The 15,184-nt window shown below is 40.1% G+C and overlaps 1 protein-coding gene and 1 pseudogene across 5 annotated transcripts in view; one reads left to right on the forward strand and one right to left on the reverse strand.

Annotated features, from left to right (window-relative positions):
* TBC1D32 (TBC1 domain family member 32) overlaps positions 1-15,184 on the forward strand; it is a 303,664-nt gene that overhangs the window by 150,933 nt on the left and 137,547 nt on the right. For all 5 annotated transcript variants that reach the window (XM_037843270.1, XM_037843266.1, XM_037843268.1 and 2 more), the window contains one exon: positions 12,218-12,306. In XM_037843270.1, the coding sequence (XP_037699198.1) occupies positions 12,218-12,306 (89 nt within the window). The remainder of the gene's footprint in view (positions 1-12,217; positions 12,307-15,184) is intronic.
* On the reverse strand, positions 5,664-6,884 carry LOC119539584 (annotated as a pseudogene).

The following is a 15,184-nucleotide window of genomic DNA, read 5'->3' on the forward strand; positions in this document are numbered from 1 at the left end:
ACATTTAAGTTCATCCTAATTGAACATTCTGCTCATAACAATTGTCCCAATGTGTCTGGCTCACTTCACTCAGTATATTGCCCCCGAGGTTTTGTCATCAATCCATTTTTTTTTTAACATGGTTTTGTTCACTCACCATACATTCCATCCCAAGTAAATAATCGATGGTTTTCTGCATGGTCATACATTTATGTGTTCACCACCTTCACCACTATCTATATAAGAGCATCTACATTTCTTCCACAAGGCAGGAGGGAGAGTCAAAGAGGGTAGAGAGGCAAAAAAAAAAAGAGGGAAAAAAAATGACAGCTAGGAAGCAGCAAAAGGAAAAATAACCTTAAATCAAAGTAGAATAAAGAATCAGACAATACCACCAATGTCAAGTGTCTAACATGCCTCCCCTATCCCCCCCTCTTATCTGCATTCACCTTGGTATATCACCTTTGTTACATTAAAGGAAGCATAATACAATGATTCTATTAGTTACAGTCTCTAGTTTATGCTGATTGCATCCTTCCCCCAATGCCTCCCCATTTTTAACACCTTGCAAGGTTGACATTTGCTTGTTCTCCCCCGTAAAAGAACATATTTGTACATTTTATCACAATTGTTGAATACTCTAGATTTCACCAAGTTACACAGTCCCAGTCGTTATCTTTCCTCCTTTCTTGTGGTGTCTCACATGCTCCCCATCTTCCTCTCTCAACTGTATTCATAGTTACCTTTGTTCAGTGTACTTACATTGTTGTGCTACCATCTCCCAAAATTGTGTTCCAAACCACACACTCCTGTCTTCTATCACCCTGTAGCGCTCCCTTTAGTATTTCCTGTAGGGCAGGTGTCTTGTTCACAAAGTCTCTCATTGTCTGTTTGTCAGAAAATATTTTGAGCTCTCCCTCATATTTGAAGGACAGCTTTGCTGGATACAGGATTCTTGGTTGGTGGTTTTTCTCTTTCAGTATCTTAAATATATCACACCACTTCCTTCTTGCCTCCATGGTTTCTTCTGAGAGATCCGCACATAGTCTTATGAAGCTTCCTTTGTATGTAATGGATTGCTTTTCTCTTGCTGCTTTCAGGATTCTCTCTTTGTCTTTGATATTTGATAATCTGATTATTAAGTGTCTTGGCGTAGGCCTATTCATATCTCTTCTGTTTGGAGTACGCTGCGCTTCTTGGATCTGTAATTTTATGTCTTTCATAAGAGATGGGAAATTTTCATTAATTATTTCCTCTATTATTGCTTCTGCCCCCTTTCCCTTCTCTTCTCCTTCTGGGACACCAATGATACGTACAATATTGTACTTTGTTTCATCCTTGAGTTCCCAGAGACGTTGCTCATATTTTTTCATTCTTTTCTCCATCTGCTCCTTTGTGTGTAGGCTTTCAGGTGTTTTGTTCTCCAGTTCCTGAGTGTTTTCTTCTGCCTCTTGAGATCTGCTGCTGTATGTTTCCATTGTGTCTTTCATCTCTTGTGTTGGGCCTTTCATTTCCATAGATTCTACTAGTAGGTTTTTTGAACTTTTGATTTCTGCCCTATACATGTCCAGTGCTTCCTTTACAGCCTCTATCTCTTTTGCAATATCTTCTCTAAACTTTTTGAATTGATTTAGCATTGGTTGTTTAAATTCCTGTATCTCAGTTGAAGTGTACGTTTGTTCCTTTGACTGGGCCATAACTTTGTTTTTCTTAGTGTAGGTTGTAATTTTCTGTTATCTAGGCATGGTTTCCTTGGTTATCCAAATCAGATTTTCCCAGACCAGGACAGGCTCAGTTCCCAGAGGGAAAAAATATTCAGTATCTGGTTTCCCTGCGGGTGTGTCTTAGAAAATTGCTCCACCCTTTGATGCCTCGGGTCACTGTGCTTTTCTGCCCAGCAGGTGGCGCCTGTTAGCCTGTAATTCTTGACTGGTGTGAGGAGGTGTGGCCGTGTTCCCCCAGGCTCTGGGGTCTGGTTCTGAATGGAAAGGGCCCCACCCCTTTCTTCCTAGAGAAGACAGACCCCTCAGGTGGCGGTCATTAGCATTTCAATGGTCTCGCTTTCTGCTTGTGGTGTCTCCACCCTTCCCAGAGTCACAGCCCTGGAAACTAAAAATGACTGGGGCTTTCTCCACTGAGCCAAAAAAGAAACAGATAGTCCCCTTCAGACCCAGTCCAAGGCGACCCTCCGGCTCTCCCAGGTCAGTCGTCACCCAAAGCCTCTGTCTGTTTTTTGGGGCTGCGTACCTGTAGTGAGCAGTTCACACTCGCTACTTAAAACCCCAGTTGGAGCTCAGCTGAGCTGTATTCGCTTGCTGGGAGAAAGCTTCTCTGTGGCACCACGCGGCTCCACAGCTCGGGCTATGGGGGAGGGGGTCTCCCGACCTGGTTCCACAGGTTTTACTTACAGATTTTCTGCTGTGTTCTCAGGCATTCCTCCCAATTCAGGTTGGTGTATGATGAGTGGATGGTCTCGTTTGTCCCCCCGCAGTTATTCTGGATTATTTACTAGTTGTTTCTGGTTTTTTGTAGTTGTTCCAGGGAGACTACTTAGCTTCCACTCCTCTCTATGCCGCCATCTTGCCCCTCTAGAGTCTTTTTAATTTGGCCTACAGTTTCTTTAATTTCCATAAGATCTTTTATTTTTTTATTTACTCTTGCAATATCTTCTTTATGCTCTTCTAGGGTCTTTTTTATGTCTTTCATATTCTGTGCCATGCTCTTCTTCAAGTCTTTTATAGCCCATGCCATGCTCTCTTTGCCTGTCTGTAGTTCTTTGATTAATTCTGCCAGGAACTGTGTGTCTTCAGATCTTTTGATTTGAGTGTTTGGGTTCAGGTTCTCCATGTCGTCTGGTTTTATCATATGCTTTAAGATTTTCTGTTGTTTTTGGCCTCTGGCATTTGCTTTACTTGATCTTTAATTTGTTAGAATTGCAGTTTGGTGACATACACTTTCTCTAACTAACCAGCACATGGCGTCCATGAGTCACTTATTCCCCTCAAGTCAGTTCTCCCCAACTTTGTGTTATGTGGGGATCTGATTCTTTTGGGGTCCAATTGGTGCACTTAATTTGGGTGTGTTGTCGGTGCTGTCTGCCCTCAATGAGGGGCGTGTGCCTGAGTGGTTAGGGAGGAAGGGCAGGTTTAACAATCAAACCTCCCAGGTGTTCCCAGAGATTTAAGGCTATTCTCTGCCGCTGACACAAAAGTCCTTGGTATTGGCGTAGGTTCCCTGGGATTTCCAAGTGGTTCCCCCCTCCCTGCTGTGCTTTTCCAGGACCTCTGTTGATGGGGGGAGGGCTGTGCCACGTCACAAGTGAGCACTGGCCTCCAGGGAAGCCCTGGGCCGCCGGGCTGTGTGGGGGCATTCCCAGCCCGCTTCAAAGATGGTTGAATGGGACGCGTTAACTTCCCCCTTTCCGCACAGCTCCTTTCTCCCAGCTCCACGACAATCAGCTGTGGGTGTATTCAAGGCCACTGTCCACGGCCGATATTGTGTTGTGTGAGCGGTGCTGTGGGAAAGACTCCCTGTCAGGCTGGGTTTCTTGTCTCGGTTCTGTGCTGTGTGCTTGGCCCCGGGCAGGAGCAGCCCCGCCTGCTGGGGAGACGGCCGCGAGACTGGGCTTCTCGGCTCGGCTCTGTGCTGTGTGCTCGGCCCCGGGCAGGAGCAGGCCTGCCCACTGGGGTGAAGGCCGTGAGGCTGGTTTTCTCCCCTTTGTTTCCCTGGACCCGAGACAATCTGCAGTGGGTGTGGGAAGGGGTATCCCCCACCCCAGACACCGAGGCATTAGTCCAGACCGCTCCTGTCTTATCTGCAGCTATTCCCGGGCTTCTCTCTTTTTTTTAAAAAAAAAAAAAACACCAGCCCAGCGTCTCCCCCCACTGCAGCGTGGCCAACGGATCAGCCTACTCACTCACTCGTTTCAGAATGCAGACTCCTGGTTTCACCAAATGCATGTTCCCTGTGGCTTTAGCAGAACTTGTCCAGCTGGTGCTACTTTGGAAGTGGTGTTCTGGGTCCTTTCTGGTTTTTTATCTAGTGTTTTCCATGGAGGTGTTTTTTTCCTCTGTCTTACCTAGTCACCATCTTAGGTTCCTCCTGTAGTCCTTTATAAAAGGATGAAATTCAGAGAAAGACATGGAGAGAAAGACATGGAAGCTGAGAGAGAAAGTCACAGATGCAAAGAGAAAGCTACAGAAGTAAAAAGCTGAAAGCAATGAAACCTAGAGAGGAGATGCCCACAGACACTGCCATGTGACAGAGGAGTCCAGGATAGCCCACAGCTGGTATTTGGGGGGGGGGAAGGCATTGCCTGATGATGCCTTGATTTGCACATTTTTCTCAAACTCAAGCTGTAAGTTTGTAAGACAATAAATTCCCATTGTAGAAGCCAACACATTTTATGGTATCTGCATTTCAGCAGCTGTAGCAGACTAGAACAAGAAGTATGGTAGATTCTCAGTAAACTCACTATTTTTTAAATTTCTTATAGGCTAGATTCTTAATGAGTTGAATCTCAGTGAATTGGGTCCTTCTTAGCTTAATTCAAGGTGACTTAATTCAGTAACTTAAATTTCTGTTTTCTTTAATGAGAATCCCATGGCAAGAACCCTAGGAAGTCTTATTGACCATTATTATTTGCATGGTTGGGGGTATGTGTGTATATTTGTGTCTGTGTGCATATGTTTTATTTTCTATAGTGGACATTTTCAGTCTTTCATAAAAAAATAGTGTGATGAAGGACTTTCTTTTTGTGAGCAAATCCAAATTTATTTTAACACCATCTCATTTTCAATGTGTTTAAAAACCTCATGAATTAGTGGGAACCCATTTCCTTGGGACAACGTGCCAGAAGTACTGAAATTAGTCACCTTCCTTTCCAACTTCCCAGCAGTTTGTCCAATCCAAGTCCACAGCTTCAGAAAGCCAGGAGTTGTCTCTTCAGTTAGTCTGCTCCTCTGGTTCCTGGTCTTTCTTTCAAGGGAAGAAGTCAAACTAGCTCAATCAGGGAACAAAACAGCTCAGGTTTGTGTAAGATAGAGCAAAGGAAAAACCATTAGCTCCAGAGAAAAGAACAAGGTTCAGATGAATTATTCCTTACAGCTTTGTGAAAATGGAAAAAAAAGTACTGCAGAAAAGAAATGACCAAGAAGATTTACAAATGAGTATCCATTTGATAATTGAGAATCCCTTGGTAAATGTAGGCTCCAGCTCCTAAAAATGAGAAGATCAAGCTGGATCACAAGAGGAATCTGCCACATTGAATAAAAACAATCTGAAGAATAGTTCCTCTCCCTATTTTGATGCCAGATAAAATACTGGAAGGAGTGGGGGAAAATACTGACATTGGAATGGCATAAATATTTCAGCTGAGTTTTTAATAGTGGTAGTGGCTGATTTAGCCTCCTCCCTGTTCTGTTATAGGGCCACAAGCCTTGACCAAGCAGAGAGTAGTTGAAAAAGGCTAGAAAGAGGAGCTTGAAGATGATGAATTTTGACACCTGATTTTATTCAGTCTCATTCTATTTAAAGTAGTCTTTGGTGACTGGGACGACTGCCCTCCCAAGACCAGGGTCAGTCGGAGCTGGTTGTTGTTGGAAGGGGGTGGTTTGGGGGACCAGGATTGGGCCAGGGAGACCCCACTCTGCTGGTGGTCCTGGGTGGAGAAGACAGAATGCAGTTCATAGACCTGGGGTGTAGTGGGAAAGGGATGAGGCAGAAGCAGCAAGCTGGGGAGATGGGACCCAGACCTCAGTCTCTTCTAGTGTTTCCCCACTGGTAGTATTCTCTGCAGTCTTGGAGGCCTTCTTTTCTTTTCCTTTTTATGGGTTTTCTAACTTGCAGACTTCTGGAAAAGAGCCTTCAGCTCTGCATCCTGGGCTTCCATCTCAGACTTGTAGAGGTCAGGCTCGAAGGGACCACTAGTTATCCACATGGAGCCATTGGGCATGAGCAGAACTGTAAATTTAAACTGGGCAACAAATTCGCCCTTCTTCTCATAAAGAGCATTAAATGGTTGTGGCAGTTCATGTTTGGCACACTCCACCATATCCAATCAGCCTTCTCATCTTCAAATTCTCAAAGTAAATGGAATGGCATCAAACATCTTTCTACTTCACCGAAAAAGGCATGTGAGGTTTTCATTTTCAGGCCATATTGTTTAGAGGGGTCTCGTCTGTGAATGGTGTTTCTCTGTCCTGCATCCTTTGCCTTGCCCTCTCCTGAGCTGACAAGAATATCCAGGGCATGTATTTCATGTACCTCAAATTCAACTTTTTCATGGTCCTTCTTCTGCTAATCTGTGTGGTTGTAAATAATGATTTTCTCTCCATTGATGATATATTGCTTTAATTGATGTGATAGCATACCTTCTATAGGCATGCAATTAAATGAGTGGGCACCTTTGTTCCAGGCTTCTGTCACTTGTGCTATTTGGTTTCTAGGTTTGACCAGGCATAAGGCAGCCTCAGTAAAAAGGTGAGCTGCCTTAATGACATCTGCTTTCTGTCCTATTACTGGGATTCCCTTAGCTGCATCAACCAAAAACGTGTGAGCCACATTAGTGAGGAAGCCATCCATATGGACCCCAAGGTCAATTTTTATCAAGTCAACTTCCTTAAGAATATAGTCCTGTTCACTCTTCAAAGTGGAGAAACAACATACACAGTTACAACCGAAATGCTGCTGGGAAAGGCAATACCTTTCTTCATCTCTTTTTCTTTTTTGAAGATTTTCCCTGTTTCTTCCATAATCATGACATCACCTTTCTCACATACCTGAGCTGGATGCTTCCCCCAAAGAGCAAAGTCTTCCTTGTTGGCGATGTCACCCTCCGTCTTACGCTTGGTCATGACCAGGTCCTTGGCAATAGTTTGCTCCTGCTGCTTGTCCTTGTTCAGCATCTTCCCACCACCACTACCTCAGTCTTCTTTCCCCTGAGTTGCTGCTTCTGCCGCCCTCCCAGCTGCAGGCTGTAGCCAGAGCCCCCTCGATCAACAAGCTGAGAGCCAGCAAAAGCACCAGCAAGCAAGGGAGCTGGCGGGTGAGAGGGCTTATAAGAAAACATTTTAAGTTTTGTTTGGGCTTGCATTACTATCATGTAAACCATGATAGTTTTATCACACCTAAAATATTAGATGCAATCCCTTAATATATAATCTATATAGAAGCTTCCTTCATTATCTCAAAGATGCCCTTCCACTCTCCCTTTAAAAAGTAATAGGTATATTGGATGGATGAGTAGAAAAATAGGGGAAGGAAACAAACAGACAAAGGTACCCAGTGTTCTTTTTTACTTCAATTGCTCTTTTTCACTCTAATTATTATTGTTATTTTTGTGTGTGTGCTAATGAAGGTGTCAGGGATTGATTTAGGTGATGAATGTACAACTATGTAATGGTACTGTAAACAATCGAAAGTACGATTTGTTTTGTATGACTGCGTAGTATGTGAATATATCTCAATAAAATGAAGATTAAAAAAAAAAGTAATAGGTATAAATAGACCCCCCCCCCCATTTCTTAAGCAACGGATTGCATGCCATGAACACTGTTCTGCTCTTTACATTATTTCTCTTAATTATACGGTGTATCTTGGAGAATTCACCATAGCAGTATGTAGAGCTTGTCCTCATTCTTTTTTATAGTTGCATGATATTCCATTCTACATATATGCTAGAGTTTATTTATTCAGTCTCCTATTACTGGACACTTGGGTTCTTTCAAGTGTTTTGATGTTATAAATGAGGCCAAAATTAATAAATTTGGCTTAAATTATGCTGTATTTGGCAGTGTATCTGTATTTGTTTTGTATTGCTGCATAACAAATTGCTACAAACTTAGCAAAATTTTTAACAGCACCCATTCATTAGCTCACAGTTCTGTAGCTCAGAAATCTGACACAATGTTTTTGAGTTCTCAGCTCAGTGTTACAAGGCTGACATCAGGGTGTCTCCTGGACTATGTGCTTGCCAGGAAGCTACTTCCAAACTTGTTCTTGTTGGCAGAATTCAGTCTCTTGAAGTTTTAGTATTGAAGTCTCTGCTTTCTTCCTGGCTGTTGGCAGGGGACTGCTCCCTTGTTCCTAGGCCTTTGCCCTGTGGCCTTCTCTGTTTCAGTGATGGAGAACCTCTCCAGCGTCAAATCCCTTCAGTACTTTGAATCTCTCTGACTTCCTCTTCTGTGAATAGGTGAAGAAAACGCTTTGCTTTTATAAGGCTCATGGTATTAGGTCAGGTGCACCTCAATAATCTGTTCTAGGTTAAGTGATTGATTAGGAACTTTAACTGTATCTGCAAAATCCTTTCACTGCAGTACCTGTATTAGTGTTTGAGGCCCAGGAATCTTGGGAGTCATCTTAGAATTCTATCTGCCATAGTATCTTTGGGATGGATTTCTAGAAGTAGAACCACTGGGTTGAAAGGCAGATTCATATGTAATTTTGGTATAGATTTCTAAGTTTCCCTCCTTAGGGAATAATCCTTTTGCATTCCCTCAGATAAAATATTATAGTGCTTGTTTCCTGATAGCTTCACTAAGGAGAATATGTGATCAGAGATTTAAATTTTTCTGTCTGAGCCATGAGAATTGTTCATTTATATTTTCCTCATTATGAACAGAACATCTTTTCATATGTTTATGGCCATTGACATTTCTTCTTCTATTAACTGGCTTTTCATTTATTTTTGTCTATTTTTCTATTTGTGTTATTTTTTTTTTTCTTTCCAATTTTCAGAATTCTTTAAATTTCTTGGTTTCTTTTTGGGTCTCTACCAAAATGCTGGCCCCCTAGAATAACTCTTAAGGGTGGTAAATTAAGGGTGTATGACACAAAATACTCCTTCCCCATAACACAGGCAATTTTTTGTTGCTTTTCAGTTTCTATCACTTAACTTTCTGTCATATGATAGGGTCTATCACTTATCTTTCTGTCATATTATTGATGGTGTATTAGAGATCCCTTTGATTATTGGAGAAATTCAATTTGAATTTTTAGGCCAAGAAGAAATTTATTGATCTGTATAACCAACTTGCAGGAAAAGCAGGGGCAGCTGTTAACAGGGCTGTGAATGCTATCAGGTCCACATCTGTCTCTCCCTTTATCTGCTCTCTATCTTTCCTCCCTCACTTCCTCCTTACCTCCTTTACTCCCTTTCTTCCTTTCTTTCTTCTTCTTCCCTCCATTCCTTTCTCTCTTTCAATTCTTGCTTTCCATCTTGACATTGAGAAGCAAACATAGTGTGGTAGTTAAGAGTTTGTATTCTGAAGCCACATTGCGTGGATTAGATTCTTGGTTCCACCACTTAATATGACGTTGAGCAAGTTAGACTAGTTTTCTCTTCTGTTAAAAGAGGGGAAAAACATTTTTCAGGGTTGTTGTGAGGATTAAATGTATTGAATAAAATGAAATGTAGAATGTTTGGGTCACTGCATGGCAGATATTAAGTACTATGTAATTGTTTGCTATTATTATCATTAGCAGTATTTTCTTCTCCAGATGGCATTCTCCATCTGATTGCCTTCTACTCTATGCTGACATTTCTACCCTCTCCACCTGTGTTAGCTTCCTGGGTTTTCGTAACAAATTTCCACAAACTGAGTGGCTTAAAACAACAGAAACTTATTCTCTCAGGGTTCTGGAGGACAGAAATCTGAAAATAAGGTGTTGGCAGGGCTGTGCTCCCTCTGAAGTCTCTAGGGGAGAATCTGTTCTTTGCGCCTCCTGGCTTGTGACTCCAGTCTCTCTCCATCTTTGCATGGCCTTCTCCACTTCTGTGCCTTAAATTTCCCTCTGCTGTTTTAGGGCCTTCCCTGTATAATCTAGGATGATCTTATCTTGAGATCCTTAACTTAATTACAACTGCAGAGACCCCCCGTTTCCAATAGTTCACACTCACAGGTTCCAGAATTAGGACATGGACATATCTTTTAGGGGGCCACCTTCAACCCAATATACCACCAAACAGAAGAGTGGTCTTTTCCTCTACTATCCCAGTTTCAGAAATCCCAAGGAAGGACCTCAAGTGGTTTAATTTTGCTCACGGACTAACCAATCACAAGCTTTTCCTAGATGTGCAGGCGCAGGGATATTAGGGCATTATAATTGGCATCCCCTTTCCCTCACCCTTCCTTTGGCTGTTTCTTAGGAAAAATGGGTCAGATAGCATAAACATGACCATTGGGAGAATTATAAACAGAGTGGGCACTCAAATGTGTTATCTGTTTATATAGAATAGTGTTTATTTTTCCAGCCTTGGTGTCAATCTGGCCTAGTAGGTTACTAAAAATATTCTCCAGCTGGACAATATCTTTCAAAAAGACACCAATTTCCAGACTACTTTTTGTGAGTCCCAGGCCTTACTTGCGTTAGCCTGTTGCTGGGAAGCTTCTTGATTTAGGAAGCCAGTTGCTTTATTGACATGTGTTACAGTGCTTAGAAACTGAAGCTCTCCATAAGGCAGGCTTCCCAGGAGTTTCGTTTTCTTCCCTAAGTGGTGATCCATCAATGTAATCCTCTTTGAAGAAGAAATTATTTACTGTAACAATTGTTCTCTGAAAATGCATTATCATTGATAGATTGCTACAATCTACTCCTCCATTAGCTTGTTGGTAATACGTTCTCTGTCTCTTTTTTTATTCCTGCAGTATCTACTACTTAGACTCAGAACTTGGGCTTTAGAGTTACAAGATGTCACTCGTTATTGAATATTCTGAGTTTAGTATTCAGTAACTGCAAAATTCAGTCATCTATCTTTTACCTTTCTGATGAGGAAAAGTCTATAATGATCCTTTCAGAAACTACTTTGCATGTAGTCTATTGGCATCCTCTCTCAAGTAAAAGAAGATCATAATATATAGTCAATTCTAGATTATTCTGTGAATATTAACTGGTAAAAATAATGACAATAATAGTTCACTGCTAAAAAATTACAATAATTATTAAGCAATAAAAATATCTACTTATTTGTAGAAGAACTACTTAGCAAACAAGTCTTCCCATTATGGCTACTGCAAAGCCTACTGGGCAAGTCAGAGAGCTCTTGTGGCTGTGGCTCCACCACTTTAGCTAAACTGTCAAGAGTAGAGATATTAAGGGAGGGAGAGGAGGAAGGGGTGCAGTGGGGGAGGGGGAGGGGGATGGAGAGTTTTTCTATATTTTGATTAATATTTTTCAACTGTGATTTTGAGTTATCCATTATCCATTATTTCCTCTTCCTGACAAACTCATTCCCTTGGCCATTATTGATGTGATGATGTGGTGTTTGTACCATCATCCACATAGACTCAGTATGTATTACCTGATTTTACTCCCTAGCAAAAACTTCCTCCTTTTGCCCTAGTGGTCACAGATATATCTTAGATTTAAACTCACTGAAGGGTAGCAAATTCTTGGTCAGGAAAATGAGCATTGTGAGATCAAGTTTGTGTATGAATAAATATCTTGGGCCTAAACCTGAAGCCATACCCCAAAGCAGGAGATTACAGAAAGAAAGGCTTTTAGAGAGTGTCAGAATTGTGTGGTAGGTTTAAATTGCCAGTGCTGAGGCACCTGGTGGTACGTAGTCATGTCATCAGCTTCCCTCTCCATTATTACATCGGAGGTTTTTTAGCCCTGGATACACATTGGAACATCTGGGGGAGGGGGCTTCTAAAAGAATATTCATACTAGAGTCCCACCCCCAGGGTAGTGATTTAACTGGTCAGGAATAAAGCCTGGGCATCTATATAGTGTAAAGTTCCCTAGGTGATTCCAGTGCTCAACCAGGGTTGAAACCACTGATTCACATGAACAGGAAATGTCTATAAACATAATCTCAGTAGTTATAGATAAAATATTTTCAGATCCACTGTTAATGGTTAATGTTTCATGTTTGTGGATTCCATCTTTATTTTTCAAAGTAGTTCCCGTGTCTAGCAGTTCTATTGGTATTTATCTGACTGCAGAAGCTGCGCACACAGTTTCTGAGTGGGGTTTAAATTAGCGGTTCTCCATATTGACTGAATATTAGGTTTACTTCAGAAACTTTTACAAATCCTAATGCTCAGGCCATATCCCAGACCAGTTAATTCAGAATCTCTGGGAATGGGATCCAGGCATCTATATTTTTTACAGCTTCCCAGGTGATTCCAGTGTCAAGCCGTTTGAGAACCACTAATCTAAATAAATATTTGTTGATTTGATTTTCTTTGAACTATTTTGATCAAACACTGTCTTACTCTAAGTCTTTCTTTTGCAGGATATTATTGATAGACTTATTATTTTGAATTCAGAAGCTAAGATTCGTGCCTTATTCAATTATGAACAATCACATATCTTTGGTCTAAGGTAAGGTGCTAAATTTTACTTTGGGTGTTTCATATTTTGCAAAAAACTTTTAAGCCTATGTTTTATTTTCTTTAAAAACTATTTAAAATAAGCTAAGGTCATTTGTCTTTCTCAAACATTGTAGGTGAAGTAAATTATAACCATTAGGCAATTATCACTTAGATTCTATAATTTTACAGTGTCTTCCACTTTTGCTCACTGTAATAAAACATTCTGGGGTCTATTTCATTGAACTCACTCAGGAATGAACTGGGGCTGTCCTGGCTTGGTATTTGATTAGACCCCTGCCGTAATATAGCATTAAAAGAGACCTGGAAATGGATGAGTCATCTTGTGGCCCAAATTGATGATGTCGATAATTATTCTTCAAGTTTAGTTTTCCCTAGGTTTAAATATTTCTGGTTGAGTTTATATTCCTTGGCATTTTATTTAGCATGTTCAAATTAAAAAAAAAAAAAGAGTAGAGGTATTTGGATTACAAAGACTTGCAAAATTCTTAATGTTTTATTGATTAATAGACGTATAACTTACTTCCTCCACCTATAAATTACTACCATTAAAAACAACTGATTTAAAGAAGTTTTCAGTTTTCATAGATACATGATTATTTTTTTCTTTCTATTAGCAAAGTAACTTTTTCAGGCATGAGGGGATCAATGAGGATGCTCTAGCTAAGAAATTAAGCAATGATTTTTCTAAAATTGTAATTTCTCTGATGGTAAAATATTCTATAGATCTTGTACTTAAACTTATTTATTTATTTTTAAACGATTCATTAATTGCTAAGCTTTGACTTTGGACTTTCTAGTTCAAAGAAGCTGAAAGAAAAAAAAAAGCTGTAGCTGTTATATTTCTTTGGATGATGTGTCCTTTATCTCAAAATGTATTTTCACGTTAAATTTGAACTTTCGGTGTATAGCATCAGGTAGATCACTAATCAATCAGCTATGGGGAATATTAGGAAAAAGCTATTTGGTTACCTCTTTTGGCAAAGCAAGTATGTTTCTGAGTTTTGTAGTTATTGAGCATAAATTTAGGCCTATTGTTATTGATATAATAAGTTTATGTCCTTTTTTTTCCTTGTATATTTTCTTTTTCTTATAGAGTAATATTTTTCTCTACTGCTCTTTTTAAAAACGATTTAACTATAGAATCTTATTAAATCATGTAAAAAGCAATCCAAGAAGTTAAATGCTCCTGGAAATAAAATATCTTAGTTTACATAGTGCATTCGTTCTTATAGTATCCAAATGGCGTTACTATCCTCTGAGGTCTAGAAAGTTTACTATCCCTTTGTTGATAGATATAATGGAGCAATTCATTATAGTGGCTAGAAACATGGACCCTGGAGTCAGATTGCCTGCTGTTACTAAGTTGTGTGAGTTGTTGCCTCAGTTATTTATCTGTAAATGGGGGGATAATTATATTGTTTCCCTCACAGAGTTGTGAGAATTACACATTAAAAATTAAAAGGGCTTAGTACAGTTTCTAGTGCATAGTAAGCACTGTGAAAGGGCTTAGCTATTGGTAGTACTTCAGGTGTTTATATCTACTTGCTAGATACTGCTTTTGGGTTTTACTATAAAGTGTTTGGCTTCATTTTTTTGGTATCTCAGTAGTCTGCCTCATATTTTTCTGTTTACAATCCTTTGCATTCAGACCAAGCATGACAAACTCACTTTCTGAGGAAAAGTTTGTATTTTTACTTCCTGTACTTTTTTACAAGTTTTTCTTTGACAAGATACTGGTTTCATTGGGTTTTGAAGTTCATTCTCATAATAAGCTTTAATTCAGTTGTATTTTTAAATCATATATTGATGTTAGATAGTTTGCTTTCATTTTTCTTCTAATTTCAGTCTGGCATTGGTCATTGGGGTGAAATTTAGATCAGAACTTTTTGTTATGTACATCTTATGTTTCTGTGTGCCCTTGATCTGATGTATCCCTCCAGCCACTTTCCTATTTCTCTGTCTCCCACCATAGCAAAGCTTAATTTTACAAGCTGTCCCTCTTGCCCACCTCTGTTTACTCATTAAGCTACTTTGATTTGACTTTGACTCCAGCACTTTGTCAAAATTGCTCATCCTACTTATCCCAAGGTCATTGATAATTTTCATGCTGATGAATGTCCTGGGCTCTTACTGTAACAATCCATGGCATTTGATATAGTGGACTATTTCTTTCTGGATGAAAAATGCTCTTCTCTTTGCTTCTGTGACATCACTCTCCCATGGCTGCAGTTTCTCCTCCTTTGCATTCTCTGAGCAACCTCTAAATGTTGGATACTGAGTACTTGATGTTGGGCCCACATTTTTCTGTACACTCTGCCCCTACTTGATGCCACTTACACTTTTGCCTTTATATGCCATCTGTATGCCAGTGGATGCCCAAATTTATATATCTAGATCAATCTCTCTTGAGCTACCAGATTCATATATCCAGCTGTCTCCCTGACATCTAAATTCATAGATTTCTCAGGCACCACAAGTTTAACACATCTAAGACTGAACTCAGATTTTCAGTCCCTCGTCTCACAAAGAACAAACAAAACAAACAATCAATCTTTTGCTTCCATCTCATTAAGTGGTCCTGCCATCTATTCAGTTGCTCAGTCCTGACCCAAGTCATCTTAAAATATATATGTATTGTTTGCTTTCCAATCAATAATTTATCTTTATTATAAACAAATTAACAAATGCAGAAAGTTAAATATAATAAATTAACTGAATTCCCTCCTAATTCAGAAAGTGCCGTTATTCACATTGGGGATGTTCCCTTGCCTGTTTCCTAACTTGCCTTCAGCAGTTAGAGATCCTGTTTTCCTGTCTACCCAGCAGAGAGATTAAGCTAATCTGGGCTTCTCAGTGCACTGCCATAA

This window comes from Choloepus didactylus, chromosome 7, assembly GCF_015220235.1.
Source record: "Choloepus didactylus isolate mChoDid1 chromosome 7, mChoDid1.pri, whole genome shotgun sequence".
NCBI classification, from domain to species: Eukaryota; Metazoa; Chordata; class Mammalia; order Pilosa; family Megalonychidae; genus Choloepus; species Choloepus didactylus.